The 26,800-nt window shown below is 47.2% G+C and overlaps 1 protein-coding gene across 5 annotated transcripts in view; it reads right to left on the bottom strand.

Moving 5' to 3' along the window:
• Positions 1 to 3,469: 3,469 nt before the first annotated feature.
• Positions 3,470 to 26,800, bottom strand: part of SERTAD2 (SERTA domain containing 2) — a 74,646-nt gene continuing 51,315 nt past the window's right edge. The window contains exons 1-3 of one of the 5 annotated variants that reach the window (XM_030944918.1): positions 20,775 to 21,108; positions 9,605 to 9,779; positions 3,470 to 4,755 (exon numbers count right to left, since the gene is read on the bottom strand). In XM_030944918.1, coding sequence (XP_030800778.1) covers positions 3,807 to 4,751 — 945 coding nt within the window. In that variant the 5' untranslated portion in view covers positions 4,752 to 4,755; positions 9,605 to 9,779; positions 20,775 to 21,108 and the 3' untranslated portion in view covers positions 3,470 to 3,806. Of the gene's footprint in view, positions 4,756 to 9,604; positions 9,780 to 20,774; positions 21,109 to 21,576; positions 21,735 to 26,800 lie in introns of those variants that run through there. The other 4 variants (XM_030944917.1, XM_030944916.1, XM_030944919.1 and 1 more) reach the window with 4 other exon arrangements.

Here is a 26,800-nt window from a genome sequence, read left to right as displayed (position 1 = left end):
TATATACTCAATTGAATAGTAATAAAGTGTAAACTTTGGATTCAAAATTATCAGTTTTAAATAACCCAGGCTCTTACCACACGGCGTTGAGGAAAATCCGAATTTCTCCTGACAGTGAGTGATTGCCCGGGGTGCCCCGCGGCGCTGCTCCCCGCGGGGCCGGAGCGGCGCCCGCACAGACGGCGCTGCCAGGCCGCTCTCTCCAGCAGGGACGCTCCCTTCCCTCGCTCCCGGGGCGCTGGGGACGCGCCGGGCCCGGCTGGCCGGACACAGAGCCGGGCTGTGGGCTGGACGGGACGGGACCGCCCGCCCGGCCCCAGCTCTGGCACAACTCCTGGGGCCGGAGGGAACATCCCTCCCCTTCTAGGGCGTCCGGCCCCAGGGAATTCTGCTGGGCCTCCCATGCGTGTTTGAAAAATAAGGGAAAAAACATCTTTTCTAAACCTTTCCCAGGCCAGCACGATGGAGATGACTGCATTTGCTCCTGCCTTCAGTGGCAGATTCCAGTAGCGTGCCAAGGGAGGCCCCTCTCGAGCAGCCAGTGGGGGGTAGGAGCCTGATTGGAACTAATTTTGAACACAACCCTGTCCCTCCTCCATACCTTTTTTTGCATATTTCAAACAACCAGACCCATATTAGAAAAAGAGTGTAGGGAATAAAAAAAATCCTGTGATCCATGCATATCCTGACTGGAACTCAATTAATTCTTTCTGAATCTGGCTCTCATACCCTTTTTCATACAGATTTACATTCCTACAAGAGGATACATTCCTACCATACATTCTGTACATGTTACAATCCAGATGTTGTTAGCTTCACAATAAAATAAATATATTTACAGAAGAAAAAAAAAGAATAAATAATTTAAGAAAAAAAAATCACTTCAAATCCAAAGCCCTCTTATTCTGCTCCCATCTTGTCACTTCATTGCACGTTAATGTCAATCTCCATCCCTGGTGTAGGTCTCAGAGAAATTCCATGCTTGGCTGCTGTTGGGACCACAGCACAGGCCCAGCTGGAGACAAGTCAGTGACTGGGCAGGGGGAAAGCCACAGCTCAGCCCTTCTGACCCAGGCCTGCACCAGCCTTCCCCTCTGCTGAGTCCCACAAATCAAGTAGGTTTCTGTCCTGTGGGATTCCTGCAGGGATTCTGCCCCAGGACACAGGCTTCAGCACCAAGGAGCCACAGACACTGCCCAAGTGGCAGGCTGGATTTAGAGCTCGGCTCCTGCTCTCTGGGTACAAAAACTTCGCTTCAGCTGACTCCCCTGAACAGCACAGGTCTCTGAGAAGGGCACTGATGGGAGCTTTTGCCTAGCAGGTGATATTTATGCAGGTGTAAATACTTAAGTAATCCCAAAAAACAGGTGGCTCCAGCATCCTGCAAATCAGTTTTTAACCACGGTAAGGCAAGTGCCTACCAAGCCACCGAGTGAGCCTGGTGCTGTTCCAGGCTTGTGCAGGATTGTGTTCCCAGGTACTCGAGGGGCAGGGACAGAAAGGCCGTGGGTTCTCCTGCAAGAGCCGAGGACTGCTGTGGAACAAGGGCTGGGGGGAGCTGGAGCTGTCCCCCCTCCCTTCCCCTGGTCCCTAAAGCTACACTTGCTCAATGGTTCTCCGTTTGAAGCATAACCTCCTTTCTCGTTAGTCTGTGTAGTGACTGCAAATCCATCAGCACCCCAGTGCTTCACGGAGTTCAGCTTGGGAAAAAGAAGAAAGCAAACCCACCCCCCTGGGCCAGTGCCCCCCTCCTCCCCCAGCCCTGTCTCTCGCTGACAGATGAGCTGGGAGCCAGAAGCGCCTTTTGCAGCTGTACATGATGCATTTCATTTCCATTAGGAGTTCCTTCATTGCAAAAATGTATCTGCTCTCATCCTGTGTCTGTGTGCATATCTATGTTACATCTATCTATAGACTAATAAATATATATGGCCTGCTTTAAAGTGCCAATTTACAAAAAGCCGCCTCCTCAAAAGGCAGGCAAGACCCAATTTCATCCATGACAAGAAGGGAGCAGAATCAACTGAATATTGCCAAATGACATAAAACATAATTTAAAATTTCTTAAATAAATATAAAAGTTATTCCTAAAGAAGCCATAGGCATGTCAACAATACAGGTTGTAACCGGCACTCAACAACTAAAGTACCATTGGAAAACTAAAATGCCATAGCAACTTCAGCAATAGGCATGATACATTGCAAACATTTTTTTCTTTTTAAATTAAATGTACACCACAACAAACTCAGGAAAAAAAAAATAGCAATTGGTGCAGTAAGAAGACTTCTCAGGTGTTACAGGGAGGGGACCATGCATAGAAAGCTGTGTCTGTATATTCCTTGTAAAACGGGTCTATAAAGTGTAAAGCAGGTAACGCAGTTGATACAAGAACCCAACTCTATACGAGATGCCAAGTGATGTCACACAACTGGCTCCAGTTTCGACAGCAATGGATATTGAAGTAAGTCCATCCAGTGCAGGTACGAGATGAGCTTCACTGCAGTAATACTGAAGCTGCCTTTTTCAGCACTTAGCACAGTGAGGTGGGAGAGGGGAGGAGAAATGCTCCAAGAAAGGGCGAGCGGACGCTCCCAGCCCCGCTCTCTGCCCGCGCCCGTCAGTCAGGAGGTGCCACGGGAGGCTGGCTGGCTCTCGGGGGCTCCGGGCACGGTGCTCCCCTCACACCATTCCCAGTAGCTCCGGGTCAGGAGGTGCCGATCTCCGCCGGGTTAAGGCTCCACGTGGGGCGGGATGGGGGCCCGGTCGCGGGGCGGGAGCGCGGCCACGGCAGTGCTCAGGACCTCCAGGGTGAAGTTCCACAACTGTTTCCTGCCAACTGCTTCACATACGTGTTGGAAAGGACATGGCTCTAAGTTTCAGGAATCACAGTAGTGCGCAGTGGGTACAGCAGGGAGCAAACACTTGTGAAACTCCGGCAGAAGCAGCTCCCAGCCCTTTCTTAAAGCACTTTTTTTTTTTTTTGTTTGCATTCAGGGAAACCGACTGCAGGCTTATTTGATCCAATTTTCTCTTTGCACCATACACATATAAAACATTACAACTCTGTATAAAAGTACAAGTGGTTCTTGTACATCTGAATTATGCAGGAACTATGTGAGCAAATCCTATCAAAATAGCTATTTTTTTGTGTGTATAAACAGCATTTGTTTTTAGAAAAAACAATACCATAAACTGCAGAATCTGTACAAAAATATAAAATAAATTTGGGCAGCAGTTTCTAAACAGCCATGTAAATGCAACACTTAAAGAGGAGCAGGTTAATGCCTCCAAAAGGCTGAATTGCTAAAGTCAACCTATACAGGGCTAAAATGGTATTGAGATTATCTAAATAATAAAATTTTTTACCTCTTGCAATAAAACTTATAGAAAAAATAGACAAGTATGCACATGCAATTTACAGCTTTCCCCAACATAATCCTTGTGCTTAGCTTTTACCTTTTTTTTTTTTTTTTTTTTTTTTTTTTTGTAATAACATAGCATTGTCTACAATACGTATTCTTTCCTATACCAGGATATTCGGTCTTCCTTGAGGAACCACTTTAAAAAAAATACATTAGAAGTGGTCATACATGGATGAAGGCACTCCAACTCTGCTCGAAGCAAAAACTAGTGTGATCCTTTTCTTTTCAAAAAAGGCAAGCAAGGATGCATGCACAGTGCTGTGAATCGGGGCTGGGAGGGACTATGGAAATACTACCAAGTGTATATACTGGTACTTAAAATTAAAAAAAAAAAAAAAAAGAAAGAAAAAAGACAAAAAAAAAGTTGCTATATTTCTAATATTTTTAAGACCCAACAAGCACCTCCATGATGTGATCCAGTTCTGTGAGATCCATTTTGAAAGGCTGATTTGGAGTTACTGGTTGACTGCTGTACGGAGCGAGAGTTTTTAGGAGCTCATCTGCTGAGACGGGAGCCATTTTTGAGGCAGCCCCCGTGGCAGACGTACAGGGGTCAAAATCATACATGGACGTATCAATGTCAGCGAACAGAATGTCGTCCAGGGTCAAGTCTGTGAGGAAACCTGTGGAAGCTGTTATCTCAAAGTTGCCAGGCAGGGGGTCCATGAGTTTGGATTCAGCCGTTCTGCTCTCCGGGAGGCCCTCAGGCTTGTGGATGTTGGACTCGCTGGGCTGGGCTTTTGAGTCGTCGGCTGCCGGCTCAGCTGCTACTGCCTCTGCGGAGGTAGGTGCTGGACAAAGCTCCTCGATTTCGTCCAAGGCTGAGGAGAAGCTGTCCTTTACTGGCTGGAGAGCAGGAGGTGGTGGCTTGGTCGGACCATCGTGCTGGACAGCCGGGGAAGTGCAAAAAGTGTCGTCCTCGAGCAAAGAGGCCGGGGTGAGGCAGGACTCCAGGGGCATAGTGCTTACCAGGTCGGTGGGGAGCAGGGGCGGCGAGGCCAGGTGGCTGAACGCCGGCTGCGCCTCGCGGAAGTTGTCGCTGAGAGGGTCGGCAGGCTGCGAAGCGGCCACAAACATGGGCCTCAAGCTGCCTTCTTGTTTGAGTTCTTCCTGGATTCGCCTCAACATGTTGTTAATTAAAACTGTCTTTTGCAAGCTTGGCTCAGTTAATGGCCTGTGGTTATAAAGTTTCATAAGGGAAATGTTGAAGATAGTCTGACGCTGTAAGGTGTAAGACACCTTAGAGGGACCGTCAGTGGGAGACACCACTTTGCCTTCCAACCCATCTTCATGCTCGTCAAACTTCCGCTTTCCTCCTTTCCCCAACATATATCTGCAAGGGAAGAGAGGAGACTGATGAAGGCAGCAAAGCAGGTGCACGTCTGTCCCCATCTCTAAGTTGGCCTTGGCCCACAGCAGTGTGACAGGCAAGCAGCAGCCACCCTAACACAGGGCTCTGGTCCATCCATGTTTAGGTATGGCTGTGCCGGCAAATTCCAAGCAGGAATTCAGACAGCATCTATAATAGTCAAGATCTGCCATGCCTGGTAGCAAATTTCCTCTTCCTTACATTAAGCAAATACCTGTCCATAGGAACACAAGCCACAGGCACTGTATTGAACATTTCCTTACATTCCCTGACTGAGGCAGTGCTATTCCTAGGAATACAAATGTAAAGCAATGAAGTTCTCACAATGAATTTCCTCTTTTTATTGAAAAGTGTGTTCACAGGGGAAGGGAAGTGAGGCTCAAGCAATTGTGTGTTGGGAGAAACTTCCCCAGTGAGGTTGGGAGATCAGCCCTTTGGTGCACCAGGATATACACATATGGGTTTATTTAGCTGATCGCCTTAGGACTAAAGTACCAGAGCAGGAAATGCAGTTATTATACTCAGAATTAGATAAATTACAGATGAAGAAGAAGATCTGTCAAGTCTTTTAGTCTAATCCCCAAGACTACTCTCTGCACTACACTCTGCTGCTGGTCAGATGGCAGATTTTGAAGGAAACAAAGGGGATTTTACCAAACTTGCCCCACATTATAAATAATTTCTGAGCTAAGATGAAGTAGGGCAGTTCAGTCCCCAGTGCCATCTCCTCCAGGATGTTTCAGAGCCTGGAAATGCTCCTCTACACAGCACAGTCTCAACCTCATTTTGTCACCATTATTTTTGTGACACCAAGATCCCCCCAAACGCAGAGGAATGAAGGAGTTGCTGTGCTGTGACAGTAGCACGACCTAGCATTATGCTCCCTCATTTTCTCAGGTAGAGTGGTGAGGTGCTGGAGCTCTAATCCGCTCACTCTTTTAATATGATCACAAGGAGCTCCCTGTTCATTCCTGTATCCTCCCCTCTGTTTAACGAATTCTTCTGGCATGAAGAAGTCTGCCTTTTTTAAAGAGAAAAAAAACCAAAACCCAAAAAAACCTAAAAAAAAGTGGAAGAGGCTTTCTAGCCACAGGTATCCAGAAAGAAGTTGCAATGGCCATACAGATTTTTACCCCAGACCTGACCCTTCTCACATTATGCAGCTACCATCTGGGAGACAAAATTTGCCTTCCTTATTTGAGTACAATTCCCAATCCACCCAGTGCAATTAGTGCCTGCAAAACAACTGCACCAGGCAGGTCTAACACTGTTTGATAGTCACACACCAGTGCAGCAGACAGACAACATAGTTTAACATCACCAAAAATGACTGAGCAAAGAGACCCTTGGAAAGCAGAAGAGGAGGCTAAAGAAGTCAGGGTTTCAGTGCTACAAGAGCTTCAGAGAGCATTCGCTGGGTGGTAAATCGAGAACCAGATCGGGTGAAGCGAGCCTCTTCTGGTTAAAAATAAGTCCCAAATCCAGATAATTTTCTAGCATATTATGCAATTAAAAAAAGAAAGGCAGGGGGAGGGAGCAGGCTGAGCAGAGCTGAGGAACAGGTAGGCTGCCATCCAAGCTGCTTGGCCAGCTACCAGCAATTCCTGCGCCTGGAATCTCGGGTGAACAAAACCTCTGAAATTTAGCACTACTGCCGAAGTCTGGCTTTTCTCTGCTCCCTAGTGTCACTTCCATGGACTACTCTGGAGCTGTTCACATGGGTCTGGGGGGCGAGCGGGGGGCTTTGCTATTCCAGTGTTCACAGCAGACATGCTTCCTTTCACTTCAGACAGATAAGAGCAAGAAAGGGAGGATGGGGTTAGCAAGAATTAAAAACCCTGGCCAGTTCCAGCACGTTTTTAAAGCAGAAAGGGGTTAGGAGGAGATGAGCAGCTTTCCATCCCTTCCTGCTATCTCCTCCCCCTGAAAAAAGACAGACTCTGACCTAAAGACATAGCAGTGCTCCTTCCACAATGCTCTATTTAAAGAAGACATTTTTTAATGGCTTGGGGACTAGAAGAGTTTGAAGTTCGTCAGCCTCTGCCAGGAATGTATAAAAACATTCCCTGTACAAAGCAAACCTTTTCCCTCATGATAAAGAAAACAGCCCAGGCTCCATTCCCTGTGCTCGGTTATTCATCATTGCCAGGTGACGCTGCCAAGCATTTCCAACAAACCCAACCGAGCCCATTTCCACCCAAGACTGAGGTGCTGGTAGTGAACACTTTTTTAAAGCTGATCAGGAAGAACTGTGGGATCATCACTGAGTAAATACTACGATAACCGCACTACATCATTTTCCAGGAAGCTCAGAGATAATTCAAGATTTCCTGTATGTGTGACTGTCAAACTTTCACATCTCACTCCATCTTCATGTAGCTTGATTCAGAGTTTGCCCTTTTAAAAGATAAAATAGATCAGGCAACTCCCAGGCTCACCTACTAGGTTTTCAGCACAGCTTTCAGTTTCCTTTTCCACCACTAATACTCTCTGAAGAGGGTTTAACCCCTAAAGCACCAAACAGGATGTCAGCCTAAGCATGGAGGCTTTATTCCACCAAGGAGAGGGTTCAAATAAGCACTGCTAGACTCTTGGCTTTATGAAGTTTTATTTTATCCCCTTCTCCTCTGGCACGCCAATGGGAATTGTAAAGAATGTCTTCCTCCAGTTTCCATAAATCAGTTCATTCATGCCATGCGAAGCAAGGAGGCGCTATCTTTTTAGACCAACTGATAGAGTTGGTAAAATCATACATGCTTGGGGGCTTGCAAGTCTTTCTCTGGCTCTTTAGAAAGGAATTTCATAGTGTCTGACCATCAAAGCTTAAGACAATGTTGTCTGCTTGTTCTTTACAGTTCAAACCACCTCTTCCCTCCTTCAACCAATCACTTTCATGCCTGCATTAAAGGGATCAGTGTTGTATGTCTTAAGATAACGAATAACATTTAAAGAAAAAAAAAAGGATGCTGTGCAATACCAGCATTTGATCTCAATCAATTCTGTTCATCTCAAAAACTTTGCTTCTAGCCTTTCCAGCCAAACCTCCTGCTGGGAAAATGAAAATGCCAAACTTAAAAGATCAGTTTGACCAAAGATCAGTACAAAAAGAGACAAACCTGCACCATCCCCAGTGTCAAAAGAGAGCTGCCCAACCAAGCCATACAGCTGTGACAAGGGCAGCCAGACAACACCAGCCCATCCAAATGTGGCACTGCACAGGCAGAAATAAGGGGTAATGCCCACGGAAGGTTTTTCATGCATCTATTTTGGCTGAGCAGCAACCTCAGCCAGATGTATTTCTGCTGCACTTTCACCCATTTGCTAAACATAATTTTGAGTCTGGGTGTTAAGAGTTGAGACTGGACATCACTTTGTTGTTGTTGTTGCTGTTGTAATAAAGGGGGTTGCAGGGTTTTGGTCTGCAAGTGAGTTTTCAATGTTTCTTAGGTATGTGGAAGCAGAAAGCTGAAGAAAGACAATGGAAAAGCTGCATCTTTCTGGGGATTGGGGCGGGGGGACTTACTTGGAGATCTTCTCCAATATTATCTACCAGTTACTCCAGCTCTGGAAGACCCAGAACCAAAAGCTAGACCACTGTTACTGACAAAGATACTACTTGCTTTTTTGCCCATTTAGGGCGATTGCACGCACCTCAGCGCCAGAGAAACCCTAGCATTGTTTGGGAGCTGTCTTTTCTTAATTGAAAAACAAAAGTAGTATATTTTTTTTTAACTCATTTGTGTGTCATTTAGCTTCCTTTTATTGGCTCTGCATGCTCTTCAGACAGAGCTGAAAAAAAAGCAGTTGTGGCTCAGAAGAGATAATCAGCCTGGAGTAGATGGTTCTCTGGAGTCACCGATGAAAGACAGAAGAGCTCGTGCAATGCCTGTGTCTCTGAGCCCACCCAGTGATGAATCCTTCACTCTCCGGAGGACAGAGGTATGTGTAGACTGTGAGAGGAGCACTGTGTTTATTGATTGTGCTTCAGACATTTCAACACTGCCAGATTATTTCTCAAGTCTTTAATAATCAGCACTTTGGCATAGAAAAGCATCAGATACATAAAAATTGAGAGGAAAAGTGATTTTGCTCAACAAAAAATAACCTGTAATTTTAATTCTCAAAGACTTTTAACAATTAAGTTTAAAATACCTCCCAAGACCGAAAGCTCATCTTGGAAATCAATTCTACAATCCACTAAGCCCTCCCTGCTCATCGAGACAGACAGGAAGGAGAAAAAAGAAAAAAAGGAGGAGGAACTGAACGTCAAGAGGAACAGTGGAAAAGGGTTTTTAAGAAGTCACATTTCCACTCACAGATTTAATGCCACCCCCTCTGTCAGTGTAGAGGATGAACAGCTTATTATAAATTATAAATAATTAGCTTATTAATGTTGAGGTTGCTTTAGGAACAAACATCATGTTGCTCAAAAAGGTAAAAGCATCAAAATCCCCGAGTCCACAGGCAACCATTCCCCTCCAGGCAGCCACACACCGAAACACAGGTGTGAACCACAGGGGTTGTGTGAGAAGAGGAGTTTAAAGCAGGACCAGTTACTTTCTGAAGTCTTAGGCAATTCAAACCACAGGGGGTTAAAAAAAGAGAGAGAAAGAAAAAGGCGACTCAGGGGAATTAAAATAAAATGCTACTTCACACATGTGCATGGAAAAACCCAACAAAACCCCACAACACAAAAGCTCCCCATAAGAACCCCCAAAGTGCAATGAGAGCACTGGATTTGCACACTTCATTCCCCTAAGTTCACAAACCTCAGATGTAAGCGATCCTCACCAGGTTTTCTCAAAGAACCTACCCAGTGAATTATGGAAGTGCTTTCTCTGTCACTTCTGGCACATGAAATACAATTTTCCTCTCCTCCATCCTTCACTCCTCATCCTTGAGGGGTCCATTGGTTGTATCCTGGCTCAACGGTAGTCAATGGGTGTTTTGCTATGGACTTCAGCAGAATGAGGATTTGGCACAGATAGCTGCAGGACCAAAATAAAAAGGCCTTTTATGCCAACTGGGTTCAACCGGCAAGACAAGGGCAAGATCCTCTGAGTTAACAGAGGCAGGTTGAGCTCCTGTGAGGTATTTCAGTGCTGCTGGACCCAGCCTGAGGGACCACCTGAACTTGTAACCAGTCTCCACAACTTCAAAGTATCTGTCCCCCAGAGCCAGGGAGGCAAACCAGCAAACCTCTCTCTCCCTGTCCCTGTTTCCACATCCCCAAGGCCACAGCAGAGAGGGAGAATGGGCACATCTGTAGAAGACCCCTTGGGGCAGGACCATGGGCTCACCCACTACAGAAGGATGCTCCTTGGCCAGTGGGATCCTGGCAAGCACAGCAAAGCTGCCCCAGCAGGTGGAAGCGCAGACATCTGAGAGCGCTGGCACCCTCCTCCCATTCAGAGTTACAAAGGAAAAGCAGAGGGCAAGGCCAGTATAAACCTGGCAGGTTCTCCCAGCCTCGCTCAAAACAAGGGGGAAAGCTGAGCAGCCCAGGTGTCGAGGTTTAACTCCAGGGCTGGAGCGAATGAGCAACATGGACTTTCACAGGCAGCAGCCAGAGCTGGGTGGAAATGGCCCCTCCTTGGGGATTTCATCTGCTGACACCGGAGTGTTTAAAGCCTGGCACGGCAGCATCCCCGAGCTGGGACAGCCTGTTCCATGCAGAGCTGCACGGCCACGCTGCCTGTGCTGTGCTGCAGCTGGTCTGCAGGGTGTGAACCGACCAGCCTGGATGGGGGCTGGGGAGAGGGGGGGGAGTGTTCTTTAATTTTTTTTTCCCCCCCACAAGGCTGCTTTCTCAGGATCTGATGCACTTTTTACATGTTGGAGTCTACTGCATCCATGTTGCCTGGCTAAAGAGGACTCCTGACAACACTGCCTTATAAGAATTGCGTCTCGTGTCACATGTGAGTTAGGAAACAAATCCCACAACCCCCAAAAAGAGGTAGAGGGAATGGAGCTGTGCAGGGGTTTCTGTCCTCTCCAGAGCCAGTGCTCAGACATTCTGTATTTACAAGGTTTGTTTTCCCTGACACATTTTACATTAATTCTGGCTGCCCATTTTATTTTTTTTTAACTGAGTGAGGTTTAATAAGCACTTACAAAACTCTCCTTTAGAGTATATAAAAAAATTGGCCTCCTGGGCAGCTCTCTGCTTCCAGAGAGTACAGGGGATTGTTTTTATGTTTGCAAGCCTTCACTGCAAGGCTGTCAGTGCCAGCAGTAATTCTAAGTGGCAGGTATTTCTCACACATATTTTACAGGGACCTAACTCTTCCCCATCTCCTGCGGTGGATGGGTAAACCTCAGCTCTTCCAGAAGAAACAGAGAAGCAAGTAAAGCTCCTCAGCACCCCATTCCTGCATTTAGCAAGAAAGGCAGCTTCTCTCTCCCTACAGGGACACAGCCTTAGCCCCCTGCTTTAGGCACTTCTCACAGAGTGAAGACTGAGCAAGGAGCAGCTACCAAGCTGAGTGACAGGGGTCTTTTCTCCTCTCCAGTTAAAATTGAAATAAGAAGGAAAACCATACTGGGTGACTGCTAGAGACTATTCTAAGTAGAACTTCAATAGGGGCTGTGTAAGGAAACCTCTGGCAAACAGGAGACAACAGAGGAAGCTCAGAGTCTCATTTGAGAAGCATCTAAAGCCGTGCAGGTCTCACGGGGCTTGCCTTTGATACTCAGAGCCTGGAGTCCCCAGGTCCCTGAAGGAGTGTCCATGTTAATCAGAAAGTAAGGTGAAGCCTTCCCTAGCAAATAAGCAATGCAATTATAAAGCCAGTCAATAGTGTAACGCCAGCCAACGTGTTCCAGCGATATTTTGAAACTGTAATCTGATCCTACTGTTTCCATCCTCGTGCCTTGCCTGCTCTCCCTTGTTGCATACTGTACTATTTGAGGCCCAGAGGGCAAAGCAAGCTCTTGCTGTTTGTTCATGATCAGAAACTGCATTTGGAGCGAGAGCTCTGTGTGCACCGCCCACACCACTTTCTTGAGAGTTTCTTAAACTTGCAGCCTGCCGAAGCCCTGCTAGAAGGATCTCTGCAAAACAACCAAAAACACAAACTCCACTTCTGCCTTCAGTTTGCAGCTCCTTTTCACCACGCTAAAAAAAGGCAAAGCCGCAGTCGAAGGCAATCTCTGACTCTGCAGCGTGTTAAGCCTTGCAGGAAACATATGCCTCTATTAAATTGGAAACAGTTTCTAATGCTGTCAGTTTGCTAAATGTAACATGTTCTCCTGGAAGAAGTGGAGCAGTTTTAATGTTTTTGACTAACTGCACACATCCAACCAGAGTATGTCTGATAAAGTTGGAATGGGCTCCAATAAATATAGCTTAGAATAAATTACTGCCTCATTAAGTAATTGTTTGGAAAAAGGACAGCAGGTTTTCTAGATTATAGCCATGTTATTAAGGGTGTTTATAATATTAGGAATTCTATCAGGGTAGCAGAAGTTAATGCAAGTTTAAATCAGAGGAGCACCTGTTAGCTTGTTAAAGCATTAAAGGCTGCCCTGGGAGAACCAGAAGGTGGACAAGACTGCACAGGTTCTGAGCATGGAAAGCCAGCAAGGCACAGTGCAAACCACTGTGAGGCTGAAGGCAAGAGCAAAAGCCCTGTGCAACTCTGACAACTCCTTTTCAGTGCAAAGCAACAGGGAGAATATACCAGGGTAACACACCAGGGTTAGAAAACATTTATTTAATATTCACATACAGGCAGGCAGTGGTCTTTACTGGAAAAAAGCAGAACAGGTTTGGATTGCCCAGCAGAAACTAATTTCTGACTCAAATATCTCAAAGCCAAAATGTCAGTCCTCACATGTTCTGCTTCAGACAGGACTTCCCGTGTGCTTCCTTATAAAACAGTGCCCAGAAGATGCAAACAAGCCCCCAGTCTGCCCTTTTTTGGTCTCGTCCTTAACCGAAAGCTTTAGGAATCACACTGTCCATGACTACAAACCCTGCCACAGCCCCTCACAGGCCTGGCCCTGCTGACCACCACCCACCAGCTCTGAGCCAGATCAGGGTGGTGCTGGCCCCCCTTCCCACTACCAGGAGATGCTTTGTTAGGGCTGCCTACTGAGGGGAGAGAGATTTTCCAGGAGATGGCAATGCTGCCCTTATCTCAGGTCCATGCCAAATCTCCTCTACATCCTTTCCCAGGATGGCTGCACACACGGTCTACTCACAACAGTGTCCGAGCCACCACCAGGAGCTTCCTCCCTGGGGTCAGCTTACCTGGGCTCTGTGCTTCAGAGAGACACCAAAAAGAGCCAGGCTGAGGCTGTTTTGAAATTTGGGTCTCCATGTGGCAGTGCTAAAGAAGCAGCCAGGCCTGCCAAGTGTGAATTGAGTTCTCTTGTGCTGTGAACACATGGGCTCAGCAATCTGCTGAAGGACCAGGAGCTGCTTTACACACCTGGGCATCAGCAGCAGGAAATCAGAGCTGCAGTAAAGCAAACCAGGCACAGCACTGGGCCAGATGCCCTGACTTTACCACATGATTAGCTGATTATTCAGCAGACTCTGCTTGTTGGCATCCAAAAAATATAGGTGCATTGGCAATGGCAACCCAATGCAAGGGCTTCTACACACAAGCCTCCCTGGGATCAGCCCAGAAGCTCTTCCTGCTCCACACCACTGTTTCTTCCCCCAAGTGCAGCACTCTGGGCCTCCTTGCATGGAAGCAGGAGGTGCTGGTCCCACAGGCAGGACCACGACACCATGAATTCCCATGTCAGTGGGCAAGGAGCCACGCTGGAGCCAGTGCACACAATTCCAAGCTGGGAGAACCAGAGCCGTCTCCTCAAGAGGTGGAACAGCAGCAATTAAGATAGCTGTGTACTGCTCCAGGGCCCAGTTCAGCCAAGACTGCCTTCCACTCCTTCCCACTGCAGAGCCAGCAGGCACCGGCACAGCTCAAGTGCTGTCTAAAAAGAGACACCTCGCTTGTAAATGAAATTCAAAACAATCATCTGAAAGACCTAGAACAGCTACCAGAAAGTGACACAGGCTGGGAAACACAAACACACACTCCTTTTTCACTGCTAAAATTACATGCCTGTAATGACAAGATGCTACTGGTCAGGCTGTAAGGGAGAATGATGAAATAGCCAGCCTGGCTGTGCACCCCTCCTCCCCTGCATGGCGCACAGAACAATGGATGACAGCGACGTTGTGTTGTGTTGTACATGACATCTCTATTGGCATGCACGTGGCACGGGCTGCCTTTTATTTTTAGTGTGCGCAGGGACTGAGCTCTGCACACCCATCTCCACTGGACCTGTGCAATTCCTGAAAAGGTTAATGAGAACTGTGTGTGCACCCATGAGAGACGAGACCCCTGCGTGGATAATAAGGGAGTTTTTCTCACCTATGTATAATTACTTTGTTTGAATCCTACCGTAGCATCTTCTCCCCAAAGATACCTTGTTTTTCCCCCGTGTCATAGACCCCTTAATAAACACATGGGGGGGGGGACCCCTACACTACTGAAAGAACTGAATGGTTTGCCAAAAAGTAGGTTATTGCTCTGAAAACAGTGTTGAATAAATTATCACAGTCAAACTGAAAAGCAGCAAATGGCAGAAGAGAAGAAGAGGAGAAAGGAAAAAAAAAATCCTCTGAAGAAATATATACTGCAAATGCACCATACAAATCCCAGCAATGACAAGTCATATTAGTTTCTGGCCTGCAAATTTTATTTGCTAACCAGTTTTGCACTACTGAGAGTTAGGAGAAAAGAAAGGTGTTTCCCTGGCATTTTTTGAAGTAGCTTAAACAGCACATGAGTTGTCTTCAACATTTTTGCTCAAATGAAAGGAACACAACCCTGCAAACAAATACATTCTATGAAAAAGAACCCACTCACCCTGCAAGCTTCTCTTAAAGAAGTGAAAAAGCTGTTGGACATTTCTTCCCCACCAGTGAAAACAAAACAAATTTTTAAAACATAGTTAAGATTTGACAGGAAAGTTTGCTCAGATGGTGTTAAATGATGCTGGATAAGATGCTAACTGCTGCCCTTTCAGTCCAGTGCACTAAAGCTCATGCATTTGTTGAAATACAACATGTGTTTCAGAGGAGCCTTCTGAAAACTGACTAAAGGGAACTTTGCCAACCTTGAGCTATTCTCAATCTGTAATAGCTATGAGTTAGAGACAAAAGAGATTCCATTTTTCGTTGTACCTGCTTGATTTCACAATAAAAAGTACTACACCAAAGAGATGTTCTTCAAAACAGCCACCATGGGACCCACGTCTCTTCTATGTGGAGTAATTTAGAAATTTTCAAGTAAATAATTTAAACTTATATGGAAGCACCCTTGTAACAGCATATTTTGACAACATGTGTCTGTATTAAGTTTGTACTTTGAAGCATGTTTAGGACAGCTTAATTAACACATAAGAAACAAACTTAACCACAAACTAAAATTTTAGTTTAGAAAATTTGGAAATCAGGAGCAGAAAATACAAAAGGAGAACAGCTCAGGAAACTACATGTCTGAAACTTTATTTCATATTCAGTCAGGCACAACCCACTCACCTCACCCATGATAGTATTATACTGATTTTCCCCACAATTAAAGTCCTCATCCAAACACACACACACACATCACGTGTGTGCCCCTGCCAGCAAGGGGAAGCAGAGCAGCGACAGGAAGCTTGACACTGTGTGTCACTCACAGAGAAAATATTCTCTCTCTTCTATTCATTCACAAGCTATTTGTGGAACACTTTAGTTAGGGAAGGAAAGTGGAAGGGTTGTTCAGAAGAGCCAATTTCGCCAAGTAGATGGAACAGGAGGGGGAAAGGGAGACCCAGGTCCCAGCAGGGTAACCCAAGCAGGTTACTGGACCCCTGGAACAGCCAACATAGAAGTACCCTGGCCAAAATCCCTGTGACCACAGCACAGGCTCCTGAAGCCCAAAGCACTGCTCCGACACAGGGCCAGGAGCAGGCATGAGACCCGACCCACAGCAAATGAGGCTGTGCCAAAGGTGCTGAAATAGAGTGGCTTGTCTCACACAAGGCTCACAGAGCAGTGAGAAAGCAAAATGTAACCACCACTGTTCAAAAAAACCACTGTGGTTTGCACACAAACGTTAGTCTCCTATCTTGATGAAACGTATATTTGAAAAATATGCAAATGATATGCATGCACGTGGATGTGTACCTACTAAAGGCTTTTCTCCAAGGGAGAAAGAGTGCCTGTAAAAACACATGAAAAGTAAAGTTTGTGGAGGCACCGGAAGATGATGATGATGTATTTCTGAATTAGGACTTAAAATTTCATTTTGCAGCTACCTGAAGTTAAGACAAAGCTGCCTTTAGGCATCTCAAACTAGTCAGACCTGCTATAGCAGTTGCACAGTCTGCTTCAAATATGCCCTCCACGCTCCTTTCAACCTCCACCCCAACATATATCCGCATAGTTTACCTCCAATCATGGGTGGTTCTTGCTATAGCACAGTTCACTCAACCTTATTGCCTGCCTGGCACGACAGGAGGGTTTTTCAAGACTAATGTTGCAGGCTACTATAAGAAACTGTATGAAAACAGCTGATACTTGTCACATTTCCATTAAAGGTGAGTGTGGTTCAAACAGTACAAGGGTTTCCAGGGTGGAAAATCTGGGATCAACAAAAACAGTTTTAATTGTTACATCTGAGGAAGTATTAGGGCAAGTTTAGATCTTTCCACCAATTCAGGACTCCTTGAAAAAGGGAACTTCTTTTTTCTGCTACTTCCATATACTACCCAGTTTTCAAAATGACATTAAAAGAAAACAACCCATGTTTGAACTCTTCTCTGTATTCTATATCAAGAATTCAGTTTTCATTCTAACTTCACTGAAAACAAACTGTTTACTTTCCTTTCACACCATACTGGTGTGAAAGCAAAGTAAACAGGTTTTGGCTCCTAATAATTACACAGACTGAGAGCCACGTCACTCAATGCCACTTAAAATTCAATTCCAGGGTGATATTAAGGTGAAATTTGTGATATTAAGGAGAAATTTAAAACCAATGGTACTCAAAACACTGATCATGTTGGGAACTTCACACATTCTACGGCAACACCTCTGATTTGATGTACCAAGCTGAGGAGGGTACCAAACGTGGCCCCTCACTTGAAGAGCAGTGGTCTGACCTCGCCTAGTGCAGGGCTCTGAGCATGGTGTTAATTTCACTACAGCAGCCTGAATCCAGTGTCACTCTGATGTGGTGGCGGTTGCTGTCTCACCTGAGCTAGATGAGCCTCCACCCTCAAAGAAGGGACACATGAAAACCAAAAACTTGCTCTCTGGTGACTTGATAGTTTCTTTGGTCCTTTCAAGCCTTCCCACCCCTAGTCACAGCTTAAAGCCCTATCTGAAGGCTGTGAGGCTGCACCCATCACCCCTGGAGACTGCCCCAACTCTCCCTTGGAAATGCCCGTCAAATCAGGCCTTCCCCACCCCGAAAATCCCCTTTGTGCTGGAGGAATGTCCCAGCCAGCACATCTTCACAGCTCCTCCTGGCTGCTCAGCAATGACAACCAGCATCTGACAGCTCACCAGGAGCCATCGGGGAGGCAGATGTGGTGGCAGTGCAGTTTCTACTCTGCACAGTGACACAGAGCTTAATACCCACACAGCCAAGAGACAGGGCAGGGACCCTGCTGTGACACACACGAGCCTGTTTCTCCCACTAAACCTCTGCTGTCTCCCAGCCACACGTTTGCCTTGGACCTCAGTTTGGGCTACACTTCAGCACACCCAGGAGCAACGTTAGCACAGCATTTACAGGCCTTGCCCTCCCCACTTGTGTTGAACAGCCGAGCATTGTTATCTTATTTTTGTTATTGTGTTTGCATTGGTAATGCTGAACAAACCTGAAGCCTCCACTACAGCAAACACAAAAATTGACTCTGTTTATAAAAGAATTAAAGAACTAACGCATGTTGAGAGTCTCCCTCCATTTACAGAAAACAGGCACCTCTTCATGACAGCAGTTTCTCTGACTGATGAAAGTTTAGAAATCAAAAGAAGTGGCAGAAAACATGCAATTATACACCCCTGAAGAAAATGAGTGCTGTGCTCAGATTGGCAAATTTCATCTTCCACAAACCACTAATTAGCAAAAGATTCATCAAGACTAAAGATCTCTGCTTAGCGCCAACCTGCTTACATTGAAGCTGGACCTTGCTCTCTCCTTTGAAACAATCTTGATCTTTGGACTTGGTAACTGAAAGCTGCTATTTCTGGCACTGATTCGTGCGCATGTTTAGGAACCACTGCAACTGGAGCTGTCTCCTTGTGAGCCAGTTACACTACAGAGCTGAGTTAAAAGGAGGTGTCTGTCTTGCTACCTGGCCCTTATAAGAAGTAGATCACCAGAAGACTACTCACACTTTCAAAGTACTGCCTTCTCCTTGTTTGACAGATTACACTTTTAAGACGTTACATAAAAGCAAAAATAGTCACAAATACTTTGGATCATCTGTCTAGTGTTAGCACTGCCAGAGATGAACTGTGCCAGGAGTGCTTTACATCAGTGTGAAAAAAGTCAGAGTTCCTAAAAAAATGTTTTCCCAATGAAATATTTATTGAAAAACAAAAAGCAGCTTGTGTGAATGATGGCAAAATCCTTCAAACTAGATACTGCATAAAATCTGCTGTACTTCATGGAAACTAAAAAAAAAAAATTTTGAATATGAAGTTTGAGTGTTTCCTTGCTATTAGGACATTATCTCAAAGTCCTTGATGCCTCTCAGGCAGACAATTTGAGCACTTGGTATATTTATGTTATTATTTCCCCTGTGAAACTCTTTATTTCATCTTTCCCATTAAAAAAGAGCAGGTGTATAAAGGAACACAATTACAACTCTTAATAAATCAGCACCTACAGATGTATTTAATGCTCTTTAAGACAAAACCTGAGGGACCTATGGCTATCAAGTTTCTTATTGTTTGTTTCCAATCAGCTTCAGAGAAAAAGAAATCAGCTTGACACAAAAATCAAAGCAGCATTTTAATATGCACAAAGTCTAGCTTCGTTTGTTCAGCAGTCCAATCCAGTTCCTGCAGAAAAGGAGTGGGTGGTTGCTGCTACCAACTTAAATGGAAGCAGGATCAGTCACGAGAGGAGGAATATCTAGAGCTGTTACATTGGATGCTGCAATACTTGCCTGAACAATGGAGGTATTCCGAAGGACACGCTCTTGGATACCTGTCCAGCAGCACAAACTCCTAATCCTCCTCCTCTCTCTACCACCACCCGGCTCATTATGTTAAATCAGAGCCCAAAGATGCCATCCTATTATGCCAAAGGCATGCATTTTAACTTCAGCCAGAAAGGGCTACTTTCAATTTCCCCTTCTAAATCAGTTGGCTAATTTCTATAGCAATCATTTGAAAACACAATTCATTTTTATAGTTTGTTTTACCATGTGAAAGCTTCCTATGCCCTTAGATGCAAACTGAAGTGCCTCTGTCAATTTTGTACCCTGTGAGAAGTCCGTAAGACACAGGAACCTTCACTTGTGCAGATGCACGCCTAAAACGATCAGATTTTAAAAAGCTAGAAAGCGTTGTTTGAACTCACACACATTGCAAGTGCTCACTCATTTGAGAGACACAAATATAAAACTGGTGTTTGGGGCAATCAAGCCCTCTCCCACCGTTGTTTGAGCAATTGTGCATTCTAGAGTGGCAAAATCCAGCACTCACTGACGGCAGCGAGAGTCACCCTGATGACTGCACCAGGCACCAGATGAAAAAGCCTGGATTTCCCTGCTCCCGAGAGCCTTGGATGTGTCTGAGCATACGCTGCCACACGCAACAGCTCTGGCGTGCTGCACTGAAGTTCGGCTGAAGAAGCTGACAGCCCCCCCGGGATGGAGATAAAATGGGCAGAATCGCTTTATTTTACACCAGCAACTGACCCACAGCTGTAAATCAGCCACCGAGGGGCCCACTGGACAGCACACAAGCCTCTCCATAGATTTCCAACTAAAGTGGCCCTGGCTTTTCCAGCTGTGTTTCACAAAATGCGAGAAATGACAGCAGGTAACTGTACTTCTATTTTCATGCTTAGGAATAACTTATTTTTCCAGATCCTGATGTGAGTAAAGCAGCCAACGCTCTAAATCAAAGTGGCACCGCAAAAGGATTTTTCTTCAAGTGCTCATCCACCCCGAAGAAAATCCTAATAAATATACATTTCTGCCGTCGCTTCCAAAAGATGAACCACCTTACTCACAAAATCCCCCCCAGACGCCTCTGTCTCTCTGCGCTGGCGGTGCTCCCAAGGAAGACCCATGCGCACTATTGCTCAGGGAAAAGACAGGCTAATCCCCAGCCCTAACACCAACCCCTGAAAAGGGCCGGGCAGCGGGGCCAGCCGGGTCCTGCCCAGCCATATGTCAGCTTTGCTACAGCGGAGTGAAAGTCTCCCCCAGGCCCTTTTAGCTCCCCCGGCACTACAGCACGCACTTTTCGGGGTTCCCTGAACCCCCCGCTCTCGCTGGGAGAACGGAGCCAGGCTGCAGCCCCCGGCTCCAGGGGCTCCCCGGCGCACACGCGAACTTACCGGGGTGGCGCGGCTGTCCTGGCGTCGGAGGGAGCCCGGCTCCGGAGAGCACAACCGGCCGCGCTACCGGGGCCGGCACAGCCAGCTCGATAGAAAAGTACATTCCAGCTACCCGCACCTGCTTCGGCTCGGGATCCCCCCGCACCGGCGGGGGAGGGGGCGTATTTTAAGGTCAACTTCGCCGCTCTCCCTCCTCTGCTCATCTCAGCACGAACCCCCCCACCCCGGAGGAGAGGGGGAGGATCCCCGCCCCGGGCGCCTCTGCCCGGGCACCAATTTAAAGGTAGAGATAAAACAAGCCCCGATGACTCGCAAAGCCAGAGGGGGTGCAGGAGTGTCGCCGCCCCTGCCCCCCCCCACCCCGACGCCCCGCAGCCCCCCAGCCCCACTCACCACATGCAGCTCCACCTGAGAACTAAAGCATGGAGAGGGGGAGGTCGGAAACTCTCGCCCTAGAGCAGCTCCATATGTCGCTCCTCGCCGCGCCGCTCCGGGGAGGGGCCGGGTGGGATGCGGAGGAGGAGGAAAGGAGAAGGAGGAGGAAAAGAGGAGGAGGAGGCAGGAGCAGGCGGCGTGAGGATTTAAGCCTCCGCTCTGCCCCGGCGGCTGCGATCACGCAGCATTATACAATGGAGGAGGAGGAGAGGAAGGAGGAGAAGGAGGAGGCACCACCAACCCCGGCTCCCAGCACTTGCCGCCAGCACTGACGACAGGGGCGGCTCCGGCGAGCTCCTCACCCTCCGGCCCGCGTCAAAGCTCCGCCTCGGCCCCGGCCTTCCTCCCCCCCCCCCCCAACCCCCGCGGCTGCTGCCGCTGCTCCTGCTCCTCCTCCCCCTTCTCCTCCTCCTCCTCCCCCGCTCCGGCTCCCCGCGCTGCCCACGCGTGCCCCGGCCCCCGCCGCCGCCGCGGCTTCCCCGGGGAGCGCCGGGCCGGCACAAAGGCGGGTGCCAGAGCGCCCCGACCGCAAATATGACAAGTATCCCTGCTATCCGGTGGCAGGGACCCGGCCGGGGCACGGGGCTCTGCCAGCTCTGCTCCCCGCGCGGGGCTGGCCCCGGATTGTCCCGGTACAACCCAAAATTCTCCCCCCGGCACCTCCGGTCAGCCCCCGGCCCGGCCAAGCGTAGCAGGGGCGAGGGGGGGATGCGGAGAAAGCCCGGAGCGCTGCCGGCCGCCCCCCGCCCCGGGACCTCACCTGGGAGCCGAGGGAGGCGGCGGCCCCCGTCCGTGGAATCCTCGCTGCTAATTTGGGCTGTGCAGATACCACCGAAGCACAAAAATGAGGCCAAACGGAGATGTTCAAGCGCGCGAAGACTTGGGGGAAGGAGGGAAGCGCTCGGCACCAGGCGCTATCTGGAAAGAAGATGATTATTTTAAGTCACCTCAATGACTGAGTTTTGAAAGGGGCGGTAATCCCAGCCGACGCTGTTAAAGGCGATTCAAACACCTTACAGTTTTGGCTGTAGCCCCAGCAGGCATCTCGGATCGTTCCGGCCTTTCATGTTCCACTAAACCGGTTGTACTTCGGGACAATAAAGCTTTAAGACCTAATATAAAGGCGATTATTAGTCATTAATACCACGACTCATTTAGGTATTATGCTCAAAACGGTCTGTAATGATTTGTGATCAATCAAGATGATAGTCTTACTAGAAATTAAGTTCCATTTGCAGTTAGAAAACCGAAAAGGAAAAGGATACCTTTAGAAGAAAGGTTTCTTTACCCTGGAAACTGTATCTGACAAAAATCCACAAAGGAAAAACAACACCAAACCATTAAAACAGCGAATCTGCCAAAATAAAAGGAGACTAAGTGCTGATTTTATGGATTCTTAAAATTAGAATTGAAAAGGCCCCATCACGTTGATGTTAAAACACCAGGACTGGCACTTGAGCACTCTGCTGAACTCACTAAAAATAAAAGAAAGGACATCAGATCTAAACACTGACGTTTTATTTTGCAGGTTTGGAGGCCTCAGTATACCTTTCCCTTTCCACCCGTGCTATTCCTTTGAGGAGATCCAAGCTCTCTCATCCCTTATCTGTGGCACAGAGTTAGCCCTAAACCAATCTGCAAAGCAATTCACGAGCCATTTACTAGATTTTGACGAGTGATTTGCGAATTGCCCAGGAGCTGGCAAACATTAAAACCAGAATCTCCCTGGCTGGATACTTTCCAGCAGCAAGGCACTGAAATTTGGTCCTTCTCCCTGGGGAAACAAATCTCTCCCTGAAATTACCAGCTTTACAACAAAATCACTAAATAAAAGGAAAAGGTTCATCTTCTTTAGGGCCTGAGTGATACCTGTTCAGTGGGCTTCTACCTACTCGAAAGCCACACAGAATATTTGTAATACTTGCACATTGTTGGCTGGGTTGTTTGGATTTTTGGGGGTTGTTTTGCATGCCAGATTCACTGATGAATTTCGGGGCCCCATTCCACCCTCCTTTACACCAGATTTGTAACTCAGCGGGATCTGGCCTTGCGCAATTGCGCCGTGGATGCGCCCAGCCGAGCAGCGCCTGCCTTCCGGAGCTCAAAGTCCGCAGCAGCTTTACAGTGCCCGTGCCTGGGTGTGTGCACGCTATCACCGGCACCAGAGGCAGAACCACAAACATTTGCTAAATAAGCAGCTGGGCTCCAGCCCGATGTGCACAGCCCTTGCCATGTTACAGTCGGCAGTAAAACGCCTGAGCCTGTGTCATTCGAGTTTTAAACGCTTCTGACTTCGCTCGGTTGCTCCAATTTTACACCAGCATAAGAAAAAGCTCACCGCCCCTTCTGTTTCCTACTGTAACTCTCCCGAGTCTTTCTTGGCAGGAGTTTACAGTCACGCTGTAACTCAGATTGTGCCTCTGAACACAACTAGTACAACCTGCATGCACACTCAGAAGCACTCCCAGCTGAGCATAGGTCACGATACGAATCGATATGAATAGAGCTCCTTCCTGTGCTTCGTGCACAGCCCAGGCTCCAGCGCGGCGGGACGAGGTTGGGCTACGCAAGGAGAATCATCCCGCGGCTGCCTGCTCCTCACATGGCCTCGCACCTGATGGAGGGAGACCTTTCTGGCCAAGAAACTCTGCTCTGCAGCTCTGGAGAAGCCTGACCAGAGGGTGTCTGCAAGACCCAAATGCAGTTTGCCTGAGCACTTCAGTAAGCAGGAGAAGCAGGCTGCAATGGAGCCACAAAATGCTGTGCTAGGAAGTGTGTCGGGAGAGGTTTCCAGAGCCTGCGGGAGGGGGGAACAGTTTGAGTGTCTGCAAGGAGGAGCCACCCAAAATGCATCCCATTTCAGAACCATGCATGTATGGGCTTCCCAGGGAGTAGTAGCACAGGTTTAGCTGTGCAGTCGTAGCCTTGACAGAGGCCCTTGAGCTGCTCACATGTGAAGATGACACAGTAAAAGAGAAGGAGCTGAGCTGTGTCTCTCTGCAGCAGCACCGACCTGATGTGGGCTACAGGCATAGCCTGAGTGCAGCCCTGTCTTTGAGCAAGGATGGTCAAAGCCTGTCTGACTGAGACCAGGTCTCATGAGAATCATTCAAAAACCACCCCTGCACTGAAGATAAATAAATGAACAAGGTAATAAATGAACAAACAGAAATCAAAGATTGGGAAGGGGGAAACAGACACTGGACTTCAAAAATCAACTCATCACAAATACTACAGACTGCCAGGTAATCCGCCCATCAACACCGATGCTAATTAGGAAAGAGTGGCAAAGTTTGTGCTGGAATGTTGGCATCCCTTGCATTCTTCAAAAATAGAGGGAGTGAACTGCTTCCTATGCTTCTAATTGCATCCTTGGCCTTTTCCTTTCTGATTGCAATACGTATGAATACTATGAGATTTCATCAGGTAATTGTTCAACACAACTTCATTTTCTCTCTGGATGTCTTTGCTTTGGTGCATGCAGAAGCTGGCACGCAAACAGCTAATACTGCCCCCCCAGAGCAGACACCTTTTTGCAAATGAAGACCCCCTCAGCAGTGGTACCTTGGGAGAAGCTAGACAAAGGGCCTGCCTACAGCACAGCTGCTCCTTCCACCCGAGCAGCGAGGCTCTCCTGGGTAAGGAGAAAGCATGCCGCAAGCAAAGGCACGGTGGAACACTGCTCACACTTCGTGCAGGCTCTCTTCAGGCTCAGCACTGACCTCCAGGAGTAGGGCCCTTCTCATGTGAGGCTCAGCCACAAATAAAAACAAGATCCTCAGTAAAAAACTGGGGTGCTGCATTACTGCAGTCTGCACCTGTACACAAGCAGGGAGGGAGCTGCACCTTGGGATTTCAATGGCTTTTTCTCCTTTGTCTGCTGGTGCAACTCTAACATGGCTGTCCCATGTGTCCTAAAGCACAGGAGTCAGTAAAACCCAAACAAAGCAACGTTCCACCCCTTCTCACTCCAATTTTAGCTCTTTCCCCCCCTTCATTTGCTCCTTTATTTCATATTTTTCTCCTTTAATGTGTTTGTGGCAGTAGAAGAAACACCGTTCCCTAGAATGCATAATATGCTTAATTATAATTCTTGGTTAGTTCTCTAGGAAAAAAAAAAACCCTACAGGAGAAATCAGTTTAATTAATGAGTATGACCAAATGCAGCCTTAGTTCTAATGCAGTATCATATATTATATGTCCAGTTGGGCAGTTGATCTTCTTTGGGTAAAATGAACAGCGATGCAAAAAACGAGGGAGCTCATGAATCAATATTCTGAGTGCAACTAACCCCTTTTGTATAGTTGTTCTAAGCTTCCTACAGATTTTGATGAAAATGTCGGCTCCCAAATACTGCTTTTGGCTTTGGTAATGCAGGATCAGGCCTGTGCAGTCTAGTAATAGGAAGCTACTGCTTGGCAGTACCAAGGGTTGTGCCACATGGTAAATTCGTTAAGTAATTAAGGGAAAAAAACCCAACTCTTAACTCAAGGATAGCTCTCAAACAGCCATACCAAATAAAAACCCTGAGTGTGTGCGAACGACAGGGACAGTAAGGTTTCATTTGAATGTAAGATTTGGTGATTTAGATGTTTTTCAGGAGGGCTACTCTTCACATACTAAATTATTAAGGAAATGTTATGGAACAGGATTATCAGGAAAGAAAAAAAAAAGCAGTGTGCATTAGCTGGCTTAGTCAGAGGAGGTTTTGCTGCATTCCTCATGCAGGGAGATGACTCCCTCCCTCTGTAATTCCCTGTGCACTCCCAGTCCTCTGGAGACTGTTGGTGTGCATCATCCTTGCTCCAGCTGAAAGACTGTCCTCTGACAGAGGTTCTGGCTGCCTACCATCGCTGTGTATCTCCTCACATCTTTCTGCCTTGTAATAAAACTCTGTGTTCCTTTCCAAATCCCATTCAGGCTGCATCCCTTGCAAGATGTGCTTCATTCCTGGCCCAGGCCAGACTGTTCACACTGGCACTGCCTGTAAGGCACACAGGCTCCTAAAACAGTCTCCCCTTTCCAATCCTGCTTCTTGTAACTCAGTGAATTGTACTCTGCACTGAGCTGAGTTTTAAACAATTTCAGGCTGCTTTTCTTTCCCTTTCAGTGCTCACTCTGCAGTCTCTATCAAAAGCACAAGTCATTCTTTTCTGGAACACTTGGTTACTTTTTTGAAGAGAGGCTACACTGATGTCCTGATATTCATCTCATACTAGGGCCAGTGGATCAAGGGGAAAAAAATCTGCAGATAAAACCAAAGCTTCTGTTTTAGAGCTGAGGAGGGAATAGTTCTAATCAAGAAAATACACAGAAACGGTGGGGAAAAATAGAGAGATGGCCAGTCTTCAGGCCTAATTAACCACTGGTGTAAACAGATGTCTCTGCAATCAAGCCAGAAGACTTTGGGCCACCCACCAGCCTTGAGCACAAACCCAACACGAGCCTGAAAATCTTAACAACGTGCGGCTGTCAAACATGCAAGCCACACACACTTCAGCACAAAGGTCCCACCACAGCGCCAGTGCTGAGGGACCACCTGCTCCTTGTTCACCAGGGAGCAGCTGTACTGCTCTGCCTTACCCTGAGTGCTGCACACACTACAGCCCTCTCCTGAAGCAAACCTACTCCTACAAAGCTCTCCATGGAGCCATACATTTCTGGAGCACAGATGCCCTCCACACTTTTCCTAAACACTCTTGAAACCTGAAAGAGGCCTGAGTGCATAGGCAGGTTGGAAAGAGACCTGGGGGCATAGGCAGCTGCTCAACCCTGCTCAGACACCAAAGGCTTGATAGACCATCAGTGGGGTGACCAGAAGCTTCTAGAAGTGGATGTTCCTGCTCAGATTTGCTGCATTAAAGTATTATACAACAGTTACGAGGAGTTTGAGGCGGGAGGACACAATGGAAATGGTGTTGTGGCTACAGTGCTGATGTAGGATGTTGCACAGCATTTCAATGTTAAGCAGGACTTAAACCATG

This window comes from Camarhynchus parvulus, chromosome 3, assembly GCF_901933205.1.
Source record: "Camarhynchus parvulus chromosome 3, STF_HiC, whole genome shotgun sequence".
Taxonomy (NCBI): domain Eukaryota; kingdom Metazoa; phylum Chordata; class Aves; order Passeriformes; family Thraupidae; genus Camarhynchus; species Camarhynchus parvulus.
The sequence above is the reverse complement of the archived record's forward strand: the minus strand, read 5'-3'. Positions and strand labels throughout refer to the sequence as shown.